The sequence below is a fragment of the Euprymna scolopes genome, chromosome 44 (assembly GCF_053919585.1).
Source record: "Euprymna scolopes isolate OS-2025 chromosome 44, ASM5391958v1, whole genome shotgun sequence".
In the NCBI taxonomy this organism is placed as follows: Eukaryota; Metazoa; Mollusca; class Cephalopoda; order Sepiida; family Sepiolidae; genus Euprymna; species Euprymna scolopes.
This window is the reverse complement of record NC_136525.1, coordinates 12,808,392-12,830,351: the sequence shown is the minus strand read 5'-3', so window position 1 is coordinate 12,830,351 and position 21,960 is coordinate 12,808,392. Positions and strand designations below refer to the sequence as shown.

At 35.9% G+C, this 21,960-nt stretch overlaps 1 protein-coding gene across 4 annotated transcripts in view; it reads left to right on the top strand.

Moving 5' to 3' along the window:
- LOC145268693 (uncharacterized) overlaps positions 1-21,960 on the top strand; it is a 102,465-nt gene that overhangs the window by 67,472 nt on the left and 13,033 nt on the right. For 3 of the 4 annotated variants that reach the window (XM_080124213.1, XM_080124212.1, XM_080124214.1), the window contains exons 5-8: positions 1,367-1,480; positions 3,850-4,002; positions 7,390-7,598; positions 16,357-16,515. In XM_080124213.1, coding sequence (XP_079980339.1) covers positions 1,367-1,480; positions 3,850-4,002; positions 7,390-7,598; positions 16,357-16,515 — 635 coding nt within the window. Of the gene's footprint in view, positions 1-1,366; positions 1,481-3,849; positions 4,003-7,389; positions 7,599-16,356; positions 16,516-20,678; positions 21,057-21,960 lie in introns of those variants that run through there. The other variant, XM_080124215.1, reaches the window with a different exon arrangement.

Here is a 21,960-nt window from a genome sequence, read left to right as displayed (position 1 = left end):
CTCTAAGATAAGTTGGTCAGTGCTCGACTGAACCTCAATCTGTGGCTCTCCCTTGCCTAAATTTCACAAAAAAAAACACTCGACTAGCTACAACCACTATAAACGATCCCTGCTCTATCTGCGCCTAAATCTAAACACAGAATCCATAAACAAAGCTTCTTTTCCAGGACTACCCACCTGTGGAACACTGTTTCACTGTCCTGCTTCCCAGTTGAATACAACATGGTACTTCAAATCCAATGTAAACAAGTTCTTGTTGAGCCGTCTTTGTTGTTTTTATTTTAATACTAGCGAGGGTGCCCGGCGTTGCCCGGGTGTTTGGAGGTGTGTGTGTTGGGGGTGGGGTAATCAAAACAACCCTGTTTTTAAAAAAACCGTTAGCCGGGTGTTTGGAGGTGTAAAAGAAAAAAAAAAGTTTTAGTAGGAAAGTAGGCTTGAACCCCCAACCTTTGACGTGGAGGTAGAAACAAAATGGAAAAAAACCCTGGAACCTAACCATCTCGGCCACGAGAGAAGAGGAATGAAAAGCATCTTAATTTAACATTTATAAAATGAAACTGACACGTGCGAGAAACTTAAGTTGCGTGATGTTTGACCTTGAAACATGACGCGGCTCCAAGCCAGTTTTCGCTTGTTTTATACTGAAAAGCGAAAGAAACACGCACCGATCGAAATATCTGGAAAAAATAGCATGAGAGTCGGGCAAATTAAATACACACGCAACCTCCGTTCTTAAGTCGTAGATATTATCATTTAGAAGTGATATAAAAAGTTTTAAGAAGAAGCGAGCCGAGAGAGAAGACCGACGAAAAAAGCCTTTTACAGACATACACAAAAAGCGAACATACATACATACATACATATATACACACATTTTCGCTTTTATATATATAGATATATAGAAGATAAAAGATTGACAGTGAGTGTGCTGCCACCACCGTCCATGGGAGGTAACTAAAAGGGAGATAACTCATAAGTGAGGCGTGCAAGGGAGATGACTTATAAAAAGAATTGCATTCAATAGATCATATTTAAAATATATAAAATATATACATATTTGTTTGAAAATATATTTTTAAAAAAAATAGCTTAGAGAAAGGTAACACACCAAAAAACTTAAAAAGTAAACGATAACGGCACTTTTTTAGGTTAGGCTGTTAGTTAGTTGAATATAACTTTCACTAAATATTAGTGATGGGACGATTCTAATATTTTTCCAGATTCCAATACAATTTCCGATTCCGTGCTAAATTCTCCCTGTTTTCTGCTTCTATGACGATACTAATCTTCAGAAGTTTAAATGTAATGTAAACAGACATCCCGCTGCTCAACTCCCTACAATGATTTTTTTGTTCTTTTTATTTAGGCGTGGAAGCTCATTTCATGAAAATTACATTTCCAATCAAGAGTGAAGATGAAATTGTCGAAATGTATTCTGATTATTTAGCCGCTAACCCAAATATAAAAATTGCTGTCATCGGTAAGTATCGAAAGTTCTTGTAAAAGTTTTAATTTTGATTTCAAATAATGTATTTTCAAATAAGCTTTCGTTATAATACCTTTACTTTGTATATCACTTTAAAGAGCGTTTTGCGTTCTATCTAACTGTTTAAATTACAATTGTATTAAAATAATTATGTCTTATCTTCAGAACGTTGAATACAAGATGGGGAAAAAAGCAAATTTGCACAATTTTTTTATTTTAATTCAAGCTCGCGATATCAACAAAGTGTTTGGCCCAGGAACCACTACTGAATGCACAGCACAATGGTGGTTTAAGAAATTTTGTGGCGGCGACAAGAATATTGAAGATGATGAGTGTAGTGGTCGACATTCGGATGTTGACAACGATCAATTAAGAGCCTTAGTCGAAGCCAATCCACGCACAACTGTTTGAGAACTTGCTTCTGAATTAGACGTAATGTATACGACGATTTCCAACCACTTGAGAAAGATTGGAAAGACTTTGTGAGCCTCATGAATAGAACGACAACCAAAAGAAACGTCATCTTCCATTCTTTTGCACAACAGGAACGACCTGTGTTTCGACCAGGTTGTGACTTGTGATGAAAAGTGAGTTCTTTACGACAACTCGTGATGCTCAGCCAATGAAGCTCCACAACATTTCCTGAAGCCAGAGTTGCACCAAAAGAAGGTTATGCTGACTGTTTGGTGGTCCAGTTTCATCCATTACAGTTTTTTGAATACAGGCGAAACCATTACGCCAGAAAAGTACTGTCAACAAATGGATGAAATGCATCCAAAACTTCGACAACAAGACTCAGCATTAGTCAATAGAAAAGGCCTAATTTTCCTCCACGACAATGCCCGACTGGATGTTGCTAAACCGACCCGGAAGAAGTTCAATGAATTGGGCTACATTGAATAGATATCAGCTTTTATTACATAATCAAGTTACGTGAATTGATTTTTTCAATAAAAGTTTTAAAATGATGCTGTAGTGTTTCACCCTGTATTATGTCAATTTTTTAATTTACCAAATTTTAAGCCTGTAGAACAAAAATTCTTTGAGTGTATAGGTTGAGAAGTGTCTTCACACACACACAAACACACATTCTCACTTTTATAGATATATAGATCAACAATATGATATGTATATTAATCTTAGTTTATTTTTATCCAATTGACAATGGCTGATTCAGTAATGTCTCAAACTAGAGCGCTATAAATTTTAATTTAGGTTTGGATTCTAATTGATGACGCCAAAGTTATATTTGTTTTTGGTCCCCTGACAAAAGGAGGGTGGACCTATAAATTCACCCTTGTCCATTCGTCTGTTCTTCCATTCGTCCGTCTGAACTTTTCTCAATAACTACACCTTGGAAGTTTTTGAAATTTTGCACAAACATTAAACATGATATGAGTAAAAAAGTAACAAAACAAATTTTCTGGGAAAACTCTGTTTGACCACCGAGAGGTACCTTTCGGGTTAAAATGGCTAAAATTGACACTTTTGTGCTTATTAAAAAAATTTGATGTCTTGGATTTTTATAAAACTTTCTGAAAATTTGTAACTGATTTCTATATAATTTTGTTTGTCTATACCTTGCGATAACTCTTGGGTGTGCCCCAGGGGCTCTTTTGGGGCTAATAAAAACACTCCATTTTTGGGATTATTTTACCATATCAGCAGAACTCAAATTTACATATGTTATGGCCTAAAACTGCACCGTTTGTTCATTTTCACCAGGATTTAACATCCCCTGGGGACTTTTGGGACTAAATGGGGGGGGGGGGGGAATGCTACTTGATGAAATTAAGTGAATTTTTTTTTTTTGGAGAACTTAATTCCATAACGTATACATACAATTTAAACTCTTTTCGAGATTTTCATTTTTAATGTCTTGATTAAGGCACAACAAATGTATGACAAGTTAAGGCACAACAAATGTATGACAAGTTAAGGCACAAAAAATGTACGACAAGTTAAGGCACAAAAAATGTACGACAAGTTAAGGCACAGCAAATGTATGACAAGTTAAGGCACAACAAATGTATGACAAGTTAAGGTACAACAAATGTACAACAAGTTGAGGCACAACAAATGTACGACAAGTTAACGCACAACAAATGTACAACAAGTTAAGGCACAACAAATTTACGACAAGTTAAGGCACAACAAATGTACGACAAGTTAAGACACAACAAATGTACAACAAGTTAAGGCACAATAAATGTACAACAAGTACCAAACTTTTGTTAAAAAAGAAAAAAATGCTGATTCGGATATTTTATTCATTTGTCTTGTTTGTTTGTTTGCAACCCTAACAGCCACGTTACATGTGTAAGGTTTCTTCTCTGGTATCATTTTCTGTTTATTTTTTACAGATCATATAACTAGTCCAACCTCCGTTCTCATGCCAATACGTCGTCTTATTGATCTATGTCGAAAGCACAACGTCCTCTCAATGATTGATGGAGCCCATACACCAGGTCATGTACCACTCAATTTAGAGGAGATCGATGCTGACTTCTATACTGGTAAGAATCTTTCTTCTTTTTTTTTTTCTTGGTTAAATAATAAATGTTTGCAAAAAAATAACAATGCAAATCAAATATGCCAGCAAATTATTTAATTCTCCCAATCCTTTTAGTCTGGAGAGAAAATAAAAAGATTTTATTTATTTATTTTTTTCTTGGTTAAATAATAAATGTTTGCAAAAAAATAACAATGCAAATTAAATATGCCAGCAAATTATTTAATTCTCCCAATCCTTTTAGTCTGGAGAGAGAAAAAAAAGATTTTTTCTTTTTTTTTACAAAAATCTTTAGCACAAAAAAAAAAACAGCGTGCCAGTCCATCTAAATTAAAATTTGTAGATTCTGGACAGAAGAATGAAACAAAAGATCATATTCCAAAAATCATGTAAAATGATCAAGTAGTTTTATTTTTAAAAGAGAAAATTAAATTTCATGAGTAACAGAAGAGCAGCTGTCTTCTCTGCTATTTTAAGAACAAAAAACAAAGGGAGATAACTCAATTCGTACTTACTAGATTTATGTTGTAATGCTAGGAATTCCCATTAACTACTTAAAAATTATTTTCTTTCTGAAACAAACGACTTGATCAATTTACATGATTTTTGGAATATATTATTGTTTCCTCATGAGTATGTACATCATTCAACTTTTTCTTTATTTTTGTTATTTTTTTAATTTATTTTTCAACCTCTGTACTTTGACGGATACAGGTACAGAGTTGTTGCAATGTTAATCAAATCTTTGCAAAAGTTGAAAGAGTTTTACCAATAATGTACAAGCAAAGGCAAAACAAATGTATGACAAGTTATGGCACAACAAATGTATGACAAGTTATGGCACAACAAATGTATGACAAGTTATGGCACAACAAATGTATGACAAGTTATGGCACAACAAATGTACGACAAGTTAACGCACAACAAATGTACGACAAGTTAAGGCACAACAAATGTATGACAAGTTAAGGCACAACAAATGTATGACAAGTTAAGGCACAACAAATGTACGCCAAGTTAAGGCACAACAAATGTAATACAAGTTAAGCAAAAATAAATGTACAAGTTAAGGCAAACAAGTATATGACAATTAAGACACAAAAAATGAGCGACAAGTTAAGATACAACAAATGTATGACAGTTAAGGCACAATAAGTGTATTACAAATTAAGGAATACCAAATTTACAAGTTAAGAAACTACAAATGTACAAAACACAACAAATGTATTACAAATAAGACACCACAAATGTATGACAAGTTAAGGCACAACAAATATACAACAAATTAAGGCACAGCAAATGTATGACAAATTAAAGCACAACAAATGTACAACACGTTAAGGCACAACAAATGTATGACAACTTAAGGCACAAGAAATGTGAGATAATTTAGGGCACAACTAATATGCTACAAATTAAGGCACAATAAATGTACGACAAGTTAAGCAAAAACAAATGTACAAGTAAAGGAAGACCAAATGTATGACAAGGCTCAACAAATGTGCGCCAAGTTATGGTACAACAAATTAGGGCACAACAAATGTATGACAAATAAGGCATAATAAATATATGACAGATTTAAGGCATAATAAATATATGACAGATTTAAGGCACAACAAATGTATGACAAGTTAAGGCACAACAAATGTACGACAAGTTAAGGCACAACAAATGTACAACAAGTTAAGGAACAACAAATGTACGACAAGTTAAGGCACAACAAACGTACAACAAGTTAAGGCACAACAACTGTATGACAAATTAAGGCACAACAAATGTACAACAATTTAATGTTCAACAAGTGTGCAACAATTTAATGTTCAACAAATGTGCGACAATTTATGGTACAACAAATTAGGGCACAACAAATGTATGACAAATTAAGGCACAATAAATATATGACAGATTTAAGATGCAACAAATGTATTACAAATAAAGGCACAACAAATGTACAAATAAGGGCACAAGAAATGTGGGACAAGTTGAGGCACAACAAATGTATGACAAGTTAAGGCACAAGGAATGCGCGACAAATTTTTAGAAACAGTTTTTTATGCCTCAAGTTCTTTATATCTTCAAATAGTTATTCATGGTCTTTACTATGGTTGTTTTATTTTACGGCATATCAACCTTTTTCAGGTTATTTAATGCTGAATCCAGTTATTTTGCAAATAATATTCACGTTGCATCCAATTATTTTGTAGAAAGTTTTTATTCTTCAAATTCTTTGTATCTTCAATTACTAGTTTTCAGTGTTTGGTTTGGTTGTTTTATAGTGGATTTTATCGTTTTTGTTCCCTGCCTTGCTGAGCATGAATGAGTTTTACAATGGGAGAGGGAAAAAAGTTACAGAATTAATGTTTGGTACATTTTAAGTTAAGAAACCAATCAGAAAGTGGGGGAGATAGGAAGAGAAAGGGAAAATGGGAAGAAAGAAAAGGAGGAAAGATGGTTTATTGTTGTGGATTTGTTTCTTGACCATGAAATATAAAGTTCTTTGTTTTCGTTTTAATTACAATTTCGGTCATTTTTTATGGGACACAAGAATGTAGATTAAAATCCATCTGGAATATGCCTGTATGCACACCTCTGCTTCCATTGGCATCACGCTGACTCCATATCTGACAACTTGACCCATAATGGAAGATTCCATTTTATTGCTTAACTAGCGGGGGTACCCGGCGTTGCCCGAGTGTTTGTTTCCGGGACGGGGGGGGGGGAGTTTTAAAAAATGTTATGGTAGGTAAGTAGGAAGGATCAAACCCGGAGTCATGAGTAAAAGTAGGAAAATAAAGTGAAAAAAAACAAAAAACATCTGCAACGTTAACAGTTCGGCCACCAAGAAAAGTCCATTCCAGTTGTTTAGGAAAAAATTAAAAAAAAAAAAAACGATTACAGTAGGTCGGCGCGAACGTGAAAATATAATGTGAATTGTCCAGCACGCTAACCACTACGCCACAGAGCACTGCAGCTTAGTTTAGTGATTTTAAATAACTTCACATGAAAGAACTATGAAGCCAAACCGGTGTTCTCTTCTCAACTGTTCCTTGTGAACGATCCTCAAACGGTGTTAAGTGGTGGCAGGGGGAGGAGGAATTTATTAGAGAGAAAATATTTTACCACTTCCATTGATCTTAACCGATTTTGGCCGTGACTTCTCAGCAGAAAAAGTATAGAAATCTAAGATTATCGAGGAATTTGAGAAATAATAAGCCTATAACACACCTCAGATATTGTTCTGTCGTTTGTGCATATTATATTTGCATGAAATATCTTGATTTTTAATCCTATTAATGTCAAAATCAGACGGGAAAAAATGAGTTCATTTTATTTATATAGAGACTAATATTTTGTGTTTGTTTTGTATTGTTTTTTGTTTTGTTTTTTTCAGGTAATTTGCACAAGTGGATCTACACACCCAATTCCTGTGCTTTCCTCTGGATCAACCGAAAACATCATGATCTGATAGAGCCCCTTGTGACATCATTTGATTATAAACAGGGTCTACAAAAGTCCTTCTTCATACAAGGAACACAAGACAAGTCTGCTTATTATTCTTTCTGTGAGGCTTATTCCTTCTACAAAAGCATTGGCGGAATGGTAACTATAATAACTTAATCTATGAGGTGCCTTCAATAAGTTTCCAGACTTTTTTAATATGGGCACTTTTGTTGATAGTACACACATGAAACTCCAGTCCCCTTCGAAGTAATCTCCTCCGGCTGCAATGCATTTGTTGTACCGTTCCAACAACTTCTGGAAAGCCCCATGAAAGTCCTTGAGTGCGAGCACGTTAATGACCCTCATCACAATTGCTTTCATTTCCTCAATTGTCTCATAACGACAACCTCTAAAATTTTCCTTGAGCTTAGGGAATTACCAAAAATCATGAGGAGCAAGGTCTAGACTATAGGGAGGGTGAGGAACTGTTTTGATGCATGTCTTGGTCAAATAGTTGGTGACAAGGATGTTGTCGTGGATTGGTACATTCACGCAAATCTTCCACATCTTCAGTTCCTCGTGAATAATTGTGTACAGTTCTCACACTGACATCAAACTGTGAACTTAATGTCTTTATAGATACACGACAGTCCTTATTCATGAAATTCTTTATTTGGCCAATCAACTCTGGTGTTCTGACTTCCTTACTCCTCCAGCATCTCTCATCATCCTTCACAGATTCCCTACCTTCCTTGAATCTCTTATGCAGCTCAAAAACTGATGCTTAATTCATGCAAGATAGTCCAAAAGCAGTCTGAAGCATTCCATACGTTTCTGTGGCAAGATTTTATTGCATATCGTCCAAATTGTATTTTTGAGATTCACCAGCTGTGACAATCAGGCTTTAGTAGGGTGTATTCCAATTCCTGCTGTAGCTGTTCATTTGAACCTGAAATTATAAAAATTGGTTAGTCATCTCATAATTTTCAAAGGTCTATGACAATTTTGAATGCCTGTATAAAAAAATGTCTGTAAACTTATTGAAGGCTCTTTGTATTTGCAATTATAGAGTGTCAACCTCCTCCCATAGGGTGTCCTCACACACAAGATTCTACCAATAAAATTTGTAATTCTTTCTGCAGTCCAACCATATTCTGTACAAATAAACTTCAGTCTATCTTTGAATTGTCCATCAAGTTTCTGTCATGAATGTCCAGCAGTCTTTGTTTTATTGTTTTTCAATGACATTTTAAGCATTGTCTCATCAGATGATCCTGGTTTCAAACTCACCGGACCACAATATCCCAAATTCTTATCTGTAAGGGTTATCCGCGACGAGCATGTGCGTCAAATCATCAGAGATGTTCAGATTCAAATCGACAGAGTTGTTTGGGATTGTGTTGTGTTGTGTCAAATCGTCAAAGGTGTTCAGGTTTGAATCCACAGTTGTTCCGGATTGTGTCATATTGAATCGTCAGAATAAGGTGTTTGGGTTTGAATCCACAGAGTTTTTCCGGATCGTGTCATGTCAAATCATCAGAGAGAGGTGTTCAGGTTTGAATTAAGTGTTTTTCCAGATTGTATTATGTTGAATCGTCAGAGAGAGATGTTCAGGTTTGAATCCACAGAGTTGTTCCGGATCATGTCATGTCGAATCATCAGAATAAGGTGTTCGGGTTTGAATCAACAGAGTTTTTTCCGGATCGTGTCATGTCGAATTGTCAGAGAGAGGTGTTCAGGTTTGAATCCACAGAGTTGTTCCGGATCGTGTCATGTCGAATCGTAAGAGAGAGGTGATCGGGTTTGAATCAATAGAGTTGTTCCGGATCGTGTCATGTCGAATCGTCAGAGAGAGGTGATCGGGTTTGAATCAATAGAGTTTTTCCGGATCGTGTCATGTCGAATCGTCAGAGAGAGATGTTCAGGTTTGAATCAACAATGTTTTTCCGGATCATGTATATTGAATCGTCAGAATAAGGTGTTCAGGTTTGAATCCACAGAGTTGTTCCGGAACGTGTCATGTCGAATCATCAGAGAGAGGTGTTCGGGTTTGAATCAACAATGTTTTTCCGGATTGTGTCATGTTGAATCGTCAGAATAAGGTGTTCGGGTTTGAATCCACAGAGTTGTTCTGGATTGTGTCATGTCGAATCATTAGAGAGAGGTGTTCAGGTTTGAATCCACAGAGTTGTTCCGGATCGTGTCATGTCGAATCGTCAGAGAGAGGTGTTCGGGTTTGAATCAACAGAGTTTTTCTGGATCGTGTCATGTCCATCCACAGAGCTGTTCTGGATCGTGTCATGTCGAATTGTCAGAGATAGAGGTGCGGGTTTGAATCAACAGAGTTGTTCTGGATCATGTCATGTCGAATCGTCTGAGGTATTCAGGTTCGAATCCACATTGTTGTTCAGGATCATGTTGTTTCGAATCATCAGAGGTATTAAGGTTCGAATCGACAGTTTTTCAGGATAATGTTATATCAAATCCTCGAAGGTATCTGGGATTGAATTGACAGAGTTATTCAGTATCGTGTCGGGTTGCATGTGCGAAATTGTTGAGGACCATGTTGCCGTGGATGATAACAATTTTTTTTTGTCTCTCTTCCACTCATAAATAATGTCGACCAAAACAATCAACAGACTATACCTGAACTGAAAGACTGGAGTATCACCGCTGAAATCAGCCCTATCCAGAAGTGCTTCAAGTATTGAATAGCAAGAAAACAAAGACTGTTGGACATTCATGATTGAAAGTCAGGCATTTAATTTTGGTAATTTTCAGTTTTGTTTTACTATACACATAGATTTGAAAAAGTTGTCAAAAAACAAATATATAACAAATAAATGTTATCAAAGGCAAGATAATTACTTTTCTACCTAACTGGATAAGTTTTTAGTGTTTTTATTTAATGCAAAATGTTTATTCGGTTTGAAAATCATACAGTATTTATCGATATATTTGAAAAAGACAAATGACGGTGAGGTCTGTTTTGAATGCGTTAAGTTTGGGAAAATGAGTTCAAGCTAAAAAAATATACAAAATACTGTTAGAAACTCACTCAATATATGCCAGCCTATGTCACGGTAACATATATTAGATGGGTTTCTAATAGTATTTTGCATAATTTTTTAGTTTGAACTCATCTTCACAAACTTAACATATTCAAAAGAGACCTCACCTCCATTTTTATTTTTCAAATATATCGATAAACACTATATGATATTCAAAGGGAATAAACATTTTACATTAAATAAAAACACTAAAAACTTATCCAGTAAGGTAGATTAACATATCTTGCCTTTGGTAACATTTATTTGTTATATATTTGTTTTTTTTTGGACAACTTTTTCGAATTTATGTGTATAGCAAAACAAACCCAAATTTTCATCTTGATTAGTGAATTATATGTAAGTAGATATGTAAAAAAAAAAATATATTCCTGAAACTTCATGTCACTCTGATCTGCACTTAGTTCGACTCTTGTCAAGATTGACACCAGAGTGTCATCCATTATGTAAAAATGGATTATTTCATTGTGATTATTGAATTATATGTAACGCTTTGCCAAATACTCCACAAGATCAAATTTAATTGCAAAATACATGGCAAAGTGCAATAAGCCAAGTAGGTAGAAGATGTGTTGTCTATATACAGCCTGAAAGTTTTGTCTAAGGCGACTTTAAGCCTGGATTTAATATACACCATCTGGTAGGCTGCTCTATGAAGCAGTGCTGCCTTTCTTCGAATGAGACGATACATTTTTTGCTGGGTCCTGTGGAGACTACAATAAGATGTTAAAGTGAAAAGCTCTTTGAAAGGTATATTTAAATTTCGGTTGATGATGGTTTATTTTATGCTAGAATTGCATTCGCTAGCATACTCGGTTATTTATGCAAGGAATAATCATTCAAAGGTCAGCAACCATGATTCATTGAGTACTAAGCTGGATACTTCACCAGAAAAGATTAATTCTTGTCCTGGAATCTGTTAAGACGAAAGAACCGCCAGAACAGTATATCTTACTTTTAATGCTGACTTTTGTTTTGTAATTAATTATTGTTTATGGAACTAAAATTTCTAATCTATTTTATTACATAAATAATTAACTGTAATATTTTATCTATAAATATAAAAGTGAAAATGTATGTATGTTTGTATGTGTGTTCGCTTTTTCTGTATGTCTACAAAAGGCTTTTTTCAGAGAAGCGGTCGGTTGGTTCACAACTTTTTAAAACTTTTTATATCACATATAAATCGTAATATCTCACAGTTAACAACTAAGCTCGCCTGTCTATTTAATTTGCTCGATTTCAGGGAGATAAATATTCAACATTTGTCGCTCGCCGCATGTGGGTTAGTCTTTTTCCTATAACATCTTGGGGGGAAAAAGCGTTCAGCAGTAAATAAATACTATCCCGCAGTCAAACTTGACCTCATTAACTCATTAAAACGGGCACCTGCCAAATCCAAATAATTAAATAAATTCAAACGTGTTTCTGTTAGTATCTCGCGATGGGGCAATAGTTAACGTCGCATGTTTTTTTTTCACACTTTAATTTACAACTTTGCCTCAACAGTGCGGGTTCGATCCTCATACTTACTTTTTTTTTTTTTTAACCCCCCCCCCCCGGAGTTTCCACACACACCTCCAAGCACCCGGGCAATGCCGGGTACCCCTTGCTAGTCTATATATATAACAGCGAAAATGTATGTTCGCTTTTTGTGTATGTCCAAGAAAGGCTTTTCCCAGAGAAGCGGTCCGTCGCCTAACAACTTTTTAAAACTTTTTATATCACATGTAAATCGTAATATCTCAGAGTTAACAACGGAGCTCGCCTGTCTATTTAATTTACTCGACTTCGGGAATATAAATATTCAACAGTTTTTGCTCGCCGCATGTAGATTAGGCCTTTTCCTATAATGTTTCCCCCTACCTCCAACGTCTTGGGGGAGAAAAAAAAAAGCATTCCCGCACTAAATGAAATGCTACCCCGCAGTCAAAAGTTGACCTCATTAAGTCATTAAAACGTGCACCTGCTAATTTAAGTAATTAAATAAATTCAAACGTGTTTCCGTTAGCATCTCGCGGTGGCGCAATGGTTAACATCGCATGTTTTTTTTTCACACTTTAATTTACAACTTTGCCTCAAGGGTTCGGGTTCGATCCTCATACTTCCCTACCAAAACATTTTATTTTTATTTTACCCCCGCCCCCACACACGGAGTTTTGATTTACCCAAAACCACACACACCTCCAAACACCCGGGCAACGCCGGGTACCCCTCGCTAGTTGTTTATGAAACTGTTGTAAGGGACATAACTACGTATCAAACCGGATACGAAACAGTATATAAAAAGCTACCATTTTAAGGGAGGGGCGTCTTGTCTTGTTTGCAGTCTAGTCTTACGTTTTAGTCTTGCAGTCTTGCCATGCAGCTTTGCATCCTACCAGTCTCGCGTCTTACACTCTACAAGTGTACTCCGGTTAACCAAGCTTCCCACAGATGAGCGTTTAGCCCTCACACGCTAAGTTCCTTTTTCTTTACCTTCATTTACATTTATCTAACTCCAAAAGCAAGTAGCCATTTTGTATTTGTATTATTACAAAGTACTAATAAACCTTTCTTTTTGTTACGAATCCCACTCGGCGTATTTTGTCATATTATTATATACAGTTGAAACAGGATATAACAGAAACTAAACTTCCAAAGTCTTTTATTATGACTTAAAATCTATTTGAACAACATTCTAATCTCTTAGTGAGTATTCCACATTAACAATTACCGTCTCATTTCCTGTTTCATTTTCTTACTTTTAATGCTGACTTTTGTTTTGTAATTAATTATTGTTTATAGAACTAAAATTTCTAATCTATTTTATTACATAAATAATTAATCATATGGTATCACTGGAAGAATACATAACATAATTAAATCCTTCTTAAATAACAGAAAATCCAGGTTGTCCTCGACGGTTGTACATCTAAACAATATGATATAAATGCGGGAGTGCTTCAGGGGTCTATCCTTGGACCGCTGTTATTCCTAATATTCATAAATGACCTCCCTGATAAAATTGCCTGTGAGATGGGTACATATGCCAACGACACCACGCTCTATAACAGACATGACAGGAAAACAAATGAACACATATCTAAAGAAATGGCAGAAACAGTAGAGGATGACCTCCAATCTGTAGTGGAATGGGGACATAAATGGATGGTCACATTCAATGCTGCCAAGACTAAACTCATTTCCTTCAATAATTACAAGAAACCTTCTCTACCACCAATAGCAATGGTCAATGACTTTTTATCTGAAAGTACATCTTTTAAACTCCTCAGCCTAACGTTCACAGGAAACACGAGTTGGAACAATTACATTGAGAGTATCACCAGCACCGCTGTGAAAAAGGTAGGTTCTCTCTACCATGCTAGAAAGATACTAATGCCCGAAAGTATCCTATACCTCTATAAGGCCACCATTCGCCCATGTATGGAGTATTGTTGTCATATTTGGGCTGGTGCATCTGCCACTAGTCTCTTGCTCCTAGACAAGGTTCAAAAGAGAGTCGCCAATCTGATAGGTCTTGAACTGTCATCTAAACTTCAGCCTCTGTCCCATCGACGAAATGTTGCATCCCTCTGCCTGTTCTACAAGTACTTTAATGGTGAATGCTCTGACGAACTGCAAGCACTTGTGCTCCCTCGACGTAAATACCCCCGACAAACCCGACAAGCAGTTAAATCTCATCCCTTCACAGTAGAGATCCCTAGATGTAAGAGAGCCTTCTATTCCAGTAGTTTCTTCCCCAGAACAGATAGACTTTGGAATTCCCTTCCAGGTTCCTGCTTCCCAAACTGTACTGACATGCAGAAGTTCAAGTGTAACGTGAACTGACATATTGCTGCCCAACTGCCTACACAGTACCCCTGATGCTTATGTCCCCGATAGTAACCCCCTACAACAAAGTGGCAATGTGCCTTGTTTGCGGTGAAAATGTAATTAAAAAAAAACAAAAAAAAACTGTAATATTTTATTGTTTATTAAACTTTCAAAGTCTTTTATTATGACTTAAAATCTATTGGAAACAACATTCTAATCGCTTAGTGAGTCTTCCACATTTTTAACAATTACTGTCTCATTTCCCATTTCATCTTCCTGACAACCCGTCATTACCCGGTTGTCTAATTGGTACAGCTTTACTATATTGTGTGTCGTCCGACCACACTGTGTATCTTCCAACAACGGCATTTCGTGGAATAACATTATTACATACTAAAGTGTCATGTCAAAATTAGTATGAAAATTATGAAAAATGGTTAATAGAAGATCTGTTAGGACTGATTTTCAACAAAACATGCGGGCAGTAGATGAAGAAGGAGCAAGATGGCCGACCTGAAAGATAGTGTCATCAGATTCTGCGCAAAGCAACTTGAACATTAGAATGCGGTTATTTCCCCCTGTTTTCGATCTTCTAAATCATTAATTTTCAGTGAAAAATCACAACTTCGAAAAAATTCTGTTTTTACTTATACTTATTTTTGTACTGGACCATTTTTTTGTAATTTTTTGGAATTTATACTAATTTCAACGGCCCTGTCGGTGGGGCATTAGGATACGCCAACTGTCCCCCTGCAGAGGGTAAAAGTCCCTCAATGGGGGTCCTGGATATGACCTTAAACTATATCCAGTGGTGAGGCCCTAGCTTGTGGGCTTTGGGGAGTGTGGAGCCACCCTTTAATTACCATTGCTCCCAGGTCCACTCCGACCCGGAGTGGTAGTACCTATTAGGGTCCCAACTATGGGTTGAATAGAAACCGACGTGAAAACAACAAATATATTCTATTAAAAAAATTTTCTTCAAAATCTTTGGATTCGGCATTAAATACCCGGAAAAGGGTTGATATGCCATAAAACAAAAACAACCAACCAACCAACCAACTAATTTCAACAGCACACTTAAGTACCGAATAATGTTTTTCTCTGAGATGAATACTTTTAAGACAAACTATAGTAAAGTTCCTATTTACAATGCCTACCCATGGGACAGAATTCGACACCAGGGTCGTTTTTTAATGTGGAGAAAAGGAACAAAAATTAAAAATTATCTCAGTCGTGAGGACTTCTCCTCCACTGACAGAGAGCAATAAATTGAAGTGCAGCATCTGAAGAACAGATACTACACTTTGATCTTGGCCCGAAGGCCAGGTATTTATTTGCTCCCCCACCGAGCAAATTAGGCACAAGGCCGATTTTTAATGTGAGGAGTGAAGGGGAGAATGGGGACCAACTCCCTGGGGAGTAGGGGAGCTGGATAGTGACAATTTGTATGAAGGGTTGTCCCTACATTGACCAAGGTCTTATATGTGGGGTTTCCCCCACATATGGTCTTTGCTTGCAGTATCTGCCGGAACAGATACTACACTTTGAGATATTAACTCTTTTATTCATGTTAAAAATACAGTCAAAATCAACAATGAACAAAAAACTTAGGCACATACTACACTTTTATCTCGGTCCAAAGGCCAGGGAGAGTAAAGTTGCGCCGTCTAATTATTCAACACTGGATGCTCCACCAGACTAGATTAATTCTTCTTCTGGAATCTGATAAGACCAAAGGATCACCAGAACAATGTATATGTTTTATTGGGTTATTTGACAATGAATTCATTCTTGTTACTTTTGCTTTGTTTTTAATGGAATTTGTAACTTTTTTTTTTTTTTTAAATTGTTGTTATTGTAATTTTGGTAGGCACCTGAACAAATTTTGTTCTAAAAATAATTCAGTGATTAAAAATAAATATGGTTGGTTGTCTTACTTAAAATGAACATTAACTTGAAACAGCTGTAAACAGTGTTTTTTATGTTATTATTCACTTTGTTTCATTTCTTGTAAATTTTTGGTATTTCTGCAGGAAACAATTCTCTCTTACACAAGTACGTTGGCGACTGAAGCAGCTCTGATGTTGAAAAATGCTTGGCATACGTCACTACTCGAGATACCAGCGAGCATGGAAACTCCCAACATGAGACTCGTAAAAGTGCCACCCCTTAAAGATTTTACTACATCCTTGGTAAGTATTGTCCGTGTACCATATTTGATATTGTACATTCATTCAGAATCACATTCCCACCAAACTATATTAATAGTATTATTATTATTAATATAATAGTATTATTATTAGTAATAGTATTTGTATTATTATTATTATAATTAGTTTGGCATATTAATGATACTTTTCTGTAAAAAATGTTCATTTATTTTTTAAAAATGTTAACTTAATTACAATAAATAAATATTACAATTTTTTTACATAAAAATAAGAATTGTTCCACTTATTTTCATATAAAACGTTAATAAATAATGAACAAAAATAATATAATCTTACATATCATAATATTATAATACATAATATCTATTAGATGTTTCGTCGGGGATTCCCAATCATCTATCACCGTCTAGAAAACAGGGGAGGTAATGTAACAATGAAATGTCTCGAGGATTATGCCGGAGTGCCAATTCTTTCGTCTTTGTCAGAAACATGATAAAACTTGGGAACTAAAGGACAAAATAGGGTAATCAAGACTTAAAAGACTGCCGAAATTAAATCCAGTGTTCACGACAGGGTGGAATGATAAAATTGTCGTTCTCGAAAAGACAACATGATTCCATTTCCGTTTGATGAAAACCTGTTTTCTTTTTCTGTTACAGACCATTTGATAAAAACGGGTTTTCTTTATTTATTGCAGACCAGTTGTATACAAATCCCAAGAGCGATAGGAGCCTTCTATCATGTCTGAAAATAACACAATGTTCAACGCGCGGAGATCGGAGAAGCACTGCTGTACAACTCAAGCTCTCTACCAATTCAAGTAATGGCAACAGGACCATTGCCAACACCCTCAAAATGCTGTTCAACAATGTGCATGTTAGCAGAGATATGGCATAATCACGTTGACACCGAAGTTAAGCAACGTTGAGCCTGGTCATTACTAAAATGGGTGACCAATTTGGGAAGTCCAGGTGTTGTATGTAGGAGGACGTCGACACCTCCCTGCAAAAAGTTGCAAAAACCTAACATCGTAATCTCCCCTAACGGGGATATACATGCGACTGAGGACCGCTTGTGAATTTCATATTCCCATGAAACTTCCTCCTTCGGAGGAAACCGGTTAAACCCTGAATAGGGTTGGTGCTGACTGCACACATGCTAGCGGGGGAGGCTTTGCCCACGCATAAAGTACGCTTAAATATGATATTTTCATTTGTTCAGATTTCAAAAGTAAAAAAAGTATTTGGGTGTCGTAGCATTCAAAGCTGGTCCCGTTTGTGTAGCATCAGATTTTGTCACCTGGGGCAGTGGTAAAATTTGCCCCCCCCCCCCCCCCGGAGCATATATTTTGCCCTCACTGGAATAAAATTACCTGCCCCCCCCCCACCAGCTGGCATATAATTGCCTGTTTTGCCCCCCCCCCTCGCTAGAATATAATTACCTCTCACCCTCCTCCCCAGCTGGCATATGAATACCTGTTTTGCCCCCTCCCACCGCTGGCATATGAATACCTGTTTTGCCGCTCTCCCCTCCACTGCTGGCATATGACAACCTGTTAAAACCTTCAAAATTCCAAAAAGCCCTCAAAATATTTATTTTCATTGAACTAATGTTTACACAATTCCCTTTTTTTTTTTAAATTTTAATTTAACAAATTCTTTTCAATAATTTGAATGGTGATAAGCATGTAAGCATTAATCTGAAGGGAATTATGTAAACGTTAATGCGAAACAAAAGAAACCAAATATTTTTTTTCAAAACAAAAACATATACTTCAAATTATAAAAGAAATACACAAACAAATATAATAAGAAATTTAAATAAGAAGATTTGGACACCAGAAAATGTTATGAAATGATAAAATCATTTTTATTTACTTTTTTGTTGTTGTTAAAGTCCGAATTTTCACCAAATAACAAAGAAAGGAGAGTCTGATGTAGTTTTCTTTTCTTCATAATGTTATTATTAAGAGGTTGAGACTCTTGAAGAAAAAAAAAGTCTTGTATCGGCGCTTTTTGAAATCCTTGTGTGTAATCGCCCGGTTTAAGCACAAAATTTAAGAAATGGAAAGTTACACATTTTAGAAAACATCTTTTTCATAAATTTAAATGAGAATATTTGAAATTTGAATTTATAAATTTAAATGAGAACATTTGAAAACATGAAAAGGTTAAGAAATGATAAAATAATTTTTATTTACTTTTTTATTGTCGTTATTTCTGAATTTTCACAAAAAAAAACATGGCTGTATCAAGGAGAGGATAGTTTGATGCAGTTTTCTTTTCTTTTTCTTCATAATGTTATTATTAAGAGGTCGAGCCTCCCGAAGAGAAAACAGACATCTTTTATATATGCTTTTTGACATCCTTGTGTGTAATTGCTTGGTTTAAGCGCAAAATTTAAAAAATTTTTTGTTGTTTCAATTCTTTTAAAAATAGTTTAAAATTTTTTTAAATAAATGTATTTATGAATTGAAAATAATGCTATAAATTTATTTTTGTGAGAGAACTATCGCAAGGCATCAAGTCGGTTGAAAATTTACAAACATACTTTTCACGCTTTTTTTTTTTGGCAAAGTTATCAATAACTCTATCAAAATTCACTCTATCTACAAGTTCCCTATTTATGGAGAGGATTGCCAAGTCTGTAAGCCTTGGCTGGCTCATTTTTGATCGAAGGTAGTTTTTTATGAGCTTCAGTTTCGAGAAAGAGCACTCACAGCTGGCAACGCTAATAGCTCGGGTAAGGAAAATGCACAGCAAGATCACAATATTAGGGATGTAATCCCCAAAGTGGTATCTTTGTATAAAGTTCAAAAGGTCCATTGATTTTGTCTTTTCCTTCCACAAAATACTGTAATCTCTTCCTTTCGGCAAAGAATTTATCTTTTTCTATATATTTGCCAACTTCACCAAGCTGACAATTGTAATTATCGTCAAGTAGATTTAACGGTGTAAGAAAAACATATTTACTTACTTGTTGAAATCTGCAAGATATTTCTTCAGTCAACCTGTCTGACAGACAGCATTTCCCGTCTCAACTTCATATCAAACCCCAGTGCTGCATCAGTCAATCATTCACCACCCATTCGTTTCTTTTTGTGAATACAATACTCCATGCTTATCCCCATTTCAAACCAGAGTTTTTTGACTCGTCTATTACAGTCTCCACCATCTTTTCTCTATCCTGAAGAAGGCAATCTCTCAACGCCATCAGCCTGACAGAACTTTCTTGCAGATCCAGCCCCTTTTCTTGAAGATACTTCTGAGCATCATTGATTTCTGGGAGAATAGTTTTCCAAAAGCTCAGAAATAAAAGAAACGGAAACGACAATACCGAGTTGAGAATTAAAGATGCATTTGATTTTGTGGTTGCACTTTCTCCTTCTTCTGTGAACTGTTCCAGGGCAATTACGACTTTCAAATAATTTTTTACCACAACATTTACAGCATCTGCTCGACTACTCCATCTTGTTTCCACGGTTCGCTTGATACTTAGACCGGTCAACTGAATCAAGACGTATCAGCAATGTGTAGATTCAGAAAAGAACGAGAATAACCGGTCCAGTATGCCAAAAAATGTAACAGAATGAATTGCTACAGAAGCGGCATGTACACAAGCCAGATTTAATGAATGATTAGTGCATGGCACAAATAGAGCTTTTGGGCTGATTTCGAAGATTCGTTTCTGCACACCCGATCGGTGGCCTGTCATAATAGCAGCATTGTCAAATGCCTGGCCAATACAGTCACCAATCTGAATCAGTTTATCAAAATCAGTTTAGAAATGTCCTCTGTGCTTTTACCTTCTGTCTCGGTGAAGTGGAGAAACGACTCCTCCACTGTCACTTTATTTTTGTCAATTTTTACGTAGCGCAACACCTCACTCATCTGGTCTTTGTGAGATACATCAGGAGTGCTATAAAAAATTAGGCAAAAATATTTGCTTTCTTTGATCTGATCGATGATTTTCTTTCTCACCTGCTTTGCCAAAATGCTCACAAATTCATTTAGAATTTCTGGTGACAGATAAGAAGTAGCGATTTTCTTTCCCAGGTTAACTTTCACTAAATGTTCACGGGGCAAAGGGGCATACTTGAGCAATAAATTTACCAATTCTAAAACATTCCCTTTGTTTTCTTGATCTTTTTCATCATTATGGTTGTCTTCCTGGTGATCCCGTAGTGCCAGATTCTGCTTGGCGAGAAACCTGATGATGTCCAGCAATCCAGCAAGAATTTCCTACGACTTCTTAGTTTCCTTCTCAATAAAATGTTGCTCTACTTTGTCAACTACCTTCCTTTCCTTCAGCAAGTCGGATCTTCCAGCTGAGAAATGCTTGAGCAATATTAATTGGACGTTTTTCATTTCAGAAACATTGTAGCATTCTAGAACACTAACCAAAAATTATTATTTTCCTCATGGAAATAAATTCTGTAAGCTTTTTTTTTGTGTGTATGGGGGAGGGGGTCTAAGCAATTACGCATAGTTTTACAACCTTACCAGTCAGACTTCAGGTTAGTGAACATTTCTACAATGTTAGAGTAGCCTGCAAATGATGATTATTCATCATTTTAGGTTAAATTAATGTACAAAAGTTTAAATTTAAAAAATAATTAAATTGTAGTTTGCTTGAAGCATTGCTCGTAAAGGAATATATGGAAATTTTAAAAAGCTGAGAGCAATACAGAAAAGACCGGGGCCACAAGAGGACGGGTATTACAGAAAATATATATGAAATAATTGTACCTTCCCTAGGACAGGAAATTTATAGCACATGTATGGAAAAAAAATTTCCTTACCTAGGGTGGGTAATGTACAACATATTTAGAATAATTTACATAACTTTTGTGTTGGTTGGTTGGTTGTTTTTGTATTACGGCATATCAACCTTTTTTGGGTTATTTAATGCCGAATCCAAAGATTTTGAAGAAAATTTTTTTAATAGAATACATTTGTTGTTTTCATGTCGGTTTCTATTTAACCCATAGTTGGGACCCTAACAGGTACTACCACTCTGGGTCAGAGTGGACCTGGGAGCAATGGTAATTAAAGGGTAGCTCCACACTCCCCAAAGCCCACAAGCTGGGGCCTCACCACTGGATATAGTTTAAGGTCATATCCAGGACCCCCATTGAGGGACTTTTACCCTCTGCAGGGGGGCAGTCGGCGTATTCTAATGCCCCACCGACAGGGCCATAACTTTTCTGTAAGTCACAGGCAAGGGTTTGTTTGTTTGTACATCAGAGTGCTATAGTGAAGAAGCACCTTTTTTTCTTATATAAATGTCATACTACTTGAATATATTACTTGATTTTCGGTTTTAATAACTTATGTATGTCACAGGTAAGATTTTCTTTGTTTTTCATATGGGTACTATACTGCACAAGTACCCTATTTCCTGGGTGGGATACTGCACAAGTACCTTTTTTCTAATTTAAAAATGAAAGAACTCGATACTTTTATG